The 5355-nt window shown below is 35.0% G+C and overlaps 1 protein-coding gene across 6 annotated transcripts in view; it reads right to left on the reverse strand.

The window, feature by feature from the left end:
• The window catches only part of LOC107609831, an 8774-nt gene extending 3891 nt beyond the window's left edge, over nucleotides 1-4883 (reverse strand). For 2 of the 6 annotated variants that reach the window (XR_002351178.1, XR_001613288.2), the window contains exons 1-3: nucleotides 3741-4844; nucleotides 3433-3587; nucleotides 315-342 (exon numbers count right to left, since the gene is read on the reverse strand). Coding sequence is in view for 1 of the 6 variants with exons in the window: in XM_021107371.1 (XP_020963030.1) it covers nucleotides 315-342; nucleotides 439-535; nucleotides 3433-3532 (225 nt within the window). In the remaining 5 variants the exon portion in view is untranslated. Of the gene's footprint in view, nucleotides 1-314; nucleotides 343-438; nucleotides 536-3432; nucleotides 3615-3740 lie in introns of all 6 variants that reach the window. The other 4 variants (XM_021107371.1, XR_002351179.1, XR_002351176.1 and 1 more) reach the window with 4 other exon arrangements.

Genomic DNA, 5355 nt, shown 5'->3' on the forward strand with positions numbered 1-5355 from the left:
ATCTAAAGTGTCATTTTAAAAATTACGATAATTATGACGGTTTTTTAAAAATCGTTACAATTTTTTTGTTAAAATAACAGTTTTTTAAATGTTTAAAATGACAGTTAAAAATTATCGTTATATCCAAATAAAATGACAATTTTTTAATTAATTAAAAGGCGGTTATAAATCATCAACTGTTGTTTTATCGAGTTAAATTAACATGTTATTTTATAAAATAGCAGTTATAAATTGTCCATTTTTTCTAGGAAGCAAGCAAAAGAACACATTTTTTGGAAAAGTGAAAGAATGAGATTAGAGGACACGTGATCCACCATCATGTACGAAGAATTCTCCCCTGTCCTGCACAACATAAACAACAAATCGATTCAGTTTTAGCAAATCAATTCAAATAGGTTACAGAAAATATAAAAGAGAGTAAGAAGATAGAAAACTTACAGAGAAGAATTTAGAAAAGTGAGACCTAAGAGAATGATTAGTAGTGGATTTGACGACGGTGTGAGTGTGACGGAGCAATGTAACGACAGCACAGCAACTACGGTGCGACAGTAGCAGAGAGGAGGTTGGTGAAATAGCGGCGGTGAAATAGAGAAGGTCGAAATTAATTTCATGAGTAAAATGTAAGTGATGAAGTGGAGCAAAATGAGAAAGGCAGAAAGTATGCACAGGTAAGATTTTTTATTGATAAAAGTCGACAGTAATTTCATCGATTTTAGTTAGTAAAAAATCAACATTCTAGTGGTCTATTTTATATAATATATCTACACCATTTATCTGAATTTTAAAAGGATCTCTATCGTCTAAATTTATCGACGGAAAGTGATGTCGATATCATAAATGTTAAAAATAAATAACATATTCCTTGATTTATTTAAAAAAAAATTTTTTTGACCTATTACTCTGCCGATAACGTGATAATAATATTAACACATTCTAATGTCGCCAAAATAATAGACGGTTGGATATTAATTTGAATATTTTATTTTTAATTATATTTTTTCACCGTATTGACGATAAACTGTTGAAAAGACAAAAAATTTAACCGTCAATTTTGGCATCGAAAAATATTTTGTCTCTTGTAGTATTTTTAGAGTATTTTTAGAATACTCTGACACTCAATTAATTTTTTTTTATTTCTATAAAAACACTGCTAAATATAACATTTAAAAGTCATCGTAATTAACAATCCCTTTGCAGTAATTTAAAAATATTTATACATTATATTTGTCTAGTTAATTCTGGAAAATTCTTGATACTTGAGACTTGATGAATAAAAACTTTCATGAAGATTTCAATGGAAAATAAATTTTACGCATTGATAGCACATATCAGTGGGGATCATGACATGGTTATTCCTTTTGTGGCGACTCAAGTGTGAATAAGATCGTTAAACTAATGGCCAAGTTGTAGGGTATTCATTCCTTTAACTCTAGAAAAGCTATGTTATGCAATTGATGTTTTTCTTTTCTCTTTTGTATTTATTGATGAGTAAATAGTCATTTTTTACCATTAAAAATTTGATCGTTGAATGTAAACTCCACAAAGTAAATAAATAATTATTCAATAAATTAATTATTATTTAAAAAATTAAAAAATTAAAATTTATTATTTAAAGATGTAAAAATAATTAAAGTATAAATTTTTAACATAAATTTTAAAGATTTTGGTCCAAAATTAAGTTATCGGACCAAACCGGTTGAATCAAATCCATATTGGGCTTAAGACCTAACCCATTCACCCTCACTTAATTGGCTTCAACCACTCGTTCCCCTTTTCACACTTCTTACTCAATTTGGGAAGGAGGTCCTCATCAAATTAATAGTTCAAGCGTTACCTGCTTATACTATGAATGTGATTCTTTTTTTCAAAGGTTTTTGTGAACGGGTTAGTAAGAAAATTGCCAAATTTTGGTGGACATCTTCAAGTAAGGAAAGAGGTATTCATTGGAAGAGTTGGGATAAGATATGTGCCAGTAAAAAGGATGGAAGTATTGGGTTTAAGGATTTATATAGTCATAATATAGCTTATTTGGTTAAACAAGCGTGGAGAATTTCGGAAAATCCTAAAGCAATTTGGGTTCAGGTACTTAAAGTTATTTAGGGCTTGTTTGGGTGAGTTTCTAAAAAAAGATCTTTTTTCGAGTTATCTTTTTTTAAAAGATCTTATGAAAAAGTAAAAGTAATTTTATGTTTGGGTATTTCATATAAAAAGATCTTTTTATTTATCAATTATGTTTGGGTATAACAATATAAAAGTACTTTTTTGTTTATTTATTATATGAAAAATATCTCTTTTTTAAGGAAAAAAGATCTTTTAAAAAAAGATGTAAATTACAGCTTCTCAAAAAAGATATATTTTTTTCTAGTGCTTTTATTTTTACTACTAGAAATTTTTCAAACACGCTAAAAAATAAAAAAGATATTTTTTCATTGAAAAAATATCTTTTTTTATCAAGATAATGGCACCCAAACAAACACTTACTTTCCAAAGGATGACTTTAAAGTTGCTAAGGCAAGAAGGGCAGCATCATGGATGTGGAAAAGTATTGTTCATGGCAGGGATTTTATTTTGAGAAATAGAAGATGGTTGATAGGGAATGAAGAGCGAGTAAGAATTTTGGAAGATAAGTGGATAATGAATATGGATAAGGATCTTGTCATTAGAAACCTTGATATTGAGTTTGTGAACGATCTAATTCTTGAGGGAGAGGGGTGGAATATGAATAAGTTAAAGATGTATTTTGATGGAGCTTCGGTCGATAAAATCATTAGAACTCGAGTAAGTTTTTTTGGAAGGGAGGATAGGTTTTGCTGGCCTTTCAGAACGGATGGCATTTACACTATCAAGACGGGATATCATGTTGCTAGGAATGAAAGGAGCTCCGGTAATAACAATAACTCATCTACCAGTGAAGATTTAAAGTATTTATGGCAGGAGATCTGGAAATTAAGAGTTCCTCAAAAAATCAGAACCTTTTTATGGCGGACTTCGCATAACATACTACTTGTTTTTGGAAATCTTTTTTAATAAAAGAATCACTAACACCCCTATGTGTCCTATTTGTTTGCAGGAACCAGAGACCACTGAGCATGCATTGCTACTATGTCCCTGGACAATGACAGCTTGGTTTGGTGCCCAAATTCAATGCTGTCCTACGACCCTAACAGTTTTTTCTTTTGGGAAGTGGATGATGGATCTTCTAGGAAAAATGAGGCTGAATGCAGGGACTAATTATGATCTTTGCAGCAGTAAGGTTGGTTTTCTAGTTTGGGAGGTGTGGAAAGCGAGAAATCTAACAGTATATCAGAAGATCAATCCTAATCCTATAATGGTGATTCGCAAAGCTAAACTAATGGAACTAGAATTTGCGGAAATGATAGAAGAACCAACAAAGGATTCAACTAATGTAACGAGACCAGGCAGCAGGGTTACCTGAAGACCGCCACTGGAAGGTTGGATCAAATGCAACGTTGATGCAGCATTCGTTGGAGCTCAATCTTTGGGTGCTACGGCAGCGGTATTTAGAGACCATAATGGAACCCTTCTCTCAATAATTAACTCCACCATAGTCGCCGCTTCGCCATTGGCTGCGGAGACATTAGCGGTTAGGGCAGCTTTAATTATGTCACAAAATTTTTAAATGCAGAAAGTTATCATAGAATCAAATAATCAGATACTCATTTAGGCGCTAAAGTCACATGCATCAATTGCAGAAATTCAAGTTGTACTAAATGACATACTACATTTAGCAAGAGGCATTCCAAATTGTGGTTTTACTTGGGTGCCCAGAGAAGCAAACTCATTAGCGCATGAAGTGGCGAAGCTCACAGGTCAGGGAACTCTCCACTAGAATTGGATCATGTATAAGCCACGGTCCATCAAGAACATCCTTCGAAAGGATAATTTTGCCGTCTCAAGATTGGCAAATAGATCATGACTGACGGCAGGAGTTTTTTGGGAGTTCAGGAGTTCTAATTAGGTTGCTGTGGCATACATCTCGATGCTCCAGGTGACAGTGCAGACAGCAGAGGCGGAGCTTGGAGATGAGGCAGAGGGGGCCACGAGGGTTGCTGCATTGCCGGAGGAGTTTGCTAAGGTGGGCTCTTTCACATTGATCTAGGGTTTTCAGGTTCGATTGTTGGTAGATTGGCGAGGTTATGTCTGGTGCATGTGCGGACAACTATACTAAAGGGAATGAATGCAATCGGAAGGGTGGGATTAGGCGTGGCAGACGAAGTCTCATGGCGGTTAAAGAGTCAGTGAATCAACAACACATCCAGTGCTGCTGCTGCAACATAGGGGGGTTGTCAACAGAAGACTGAGAGGACTGAGGAGGCGTGGATGAAGTATCCAGTTGTGGGAGGCGGCAAGGAGAACCTGGAATCATCGTGGACTTTGTGGAAGTGGACTGCTCGCCAGATCAACAGATTTTGATGCTTCATAGTTTCAGAGAGAGTAGAAGCAAACCGAAGCTCGAGATGGTTGTGGAGACGGGACGGTCTTGTCAGAGATCCGCGGAAGAACTTCAGTAGGAATAGAATGCACTTTCTGACGGAGTTTGCACTGAACCAGAATGGGATGTAGTTGTCTGTTGGCTTTAGGCGTGGGTGGCCAGGGTTCGGCCTTGCTTCGGCAGCTTAAGAGGAACGGCGGACTAAGGGAACTGATTACGATTGATATCCGAGTTGGGTGGGGGCTGGATAGTTCGTCTGTTTTTGTTGTGCTCTAGGCCCTTTGTTGGCCAGGCACCATCCAAAAAAAAAAATAGAGGTTCACTAATTAACAAATTTTTTCTGATAAAAAGAAAAGGAATTTTTTACTTCCATTAATAAGGAAGGGAAGGATTATTCTGGAGAACCCTAGACCTTCATTTATGTGATTATGTGATTAAGTTAACACCGTAACTCATACGTATATGTCCATAAAATTTGTTATTTGTTTATTTTAAACTCTTTTAAAGTAATATTATTAAAATGGTTAATTTTTTTTGCAATAATTAAACATTCAAGTATTTTTTCATCCAAATTTTATTCAAGTAGGTCCAATACCAATAAAAATCACTTTCATTAAAAGAGCGTCATTACACGCGCTTTATCTTCTTCTCCCCTCCCGCACTTCTTCTTCTTCTTCTTTCAAATACACGCATACGTCATTTTCTTCTTCTTTCAAATTCACGTATACCTCCTCCTCCTCCTCCTCCTCCTCCATCCAAATTTTAAGGTCCAATACCAATAAAAATCACTTTCATTAAAAGAGCGTCATTACACGCGCTTTATCTTCTTCTCCCCTCCCGCACTTCTTCTTCTTCTTCTTTCAAATACACGCATACGTCATTTTCTTCTTCTTTCTTCTTTC

The sequence above is a fragment of the Arachis ipaensis genome, chromosome B07 (genome assembly GCF_000816755.2).
Source record: "Arachis ipaensis cultivar K30076 chromosome B07, Araip1.1, whole genome shotgun sequence".
Lineage (NCBI taxonomy): Eukaryota > Viridiplantae > Streptophyta > Magnoliopsida > Fabales > Fabaceae > Arachis > Arachis ipaensis.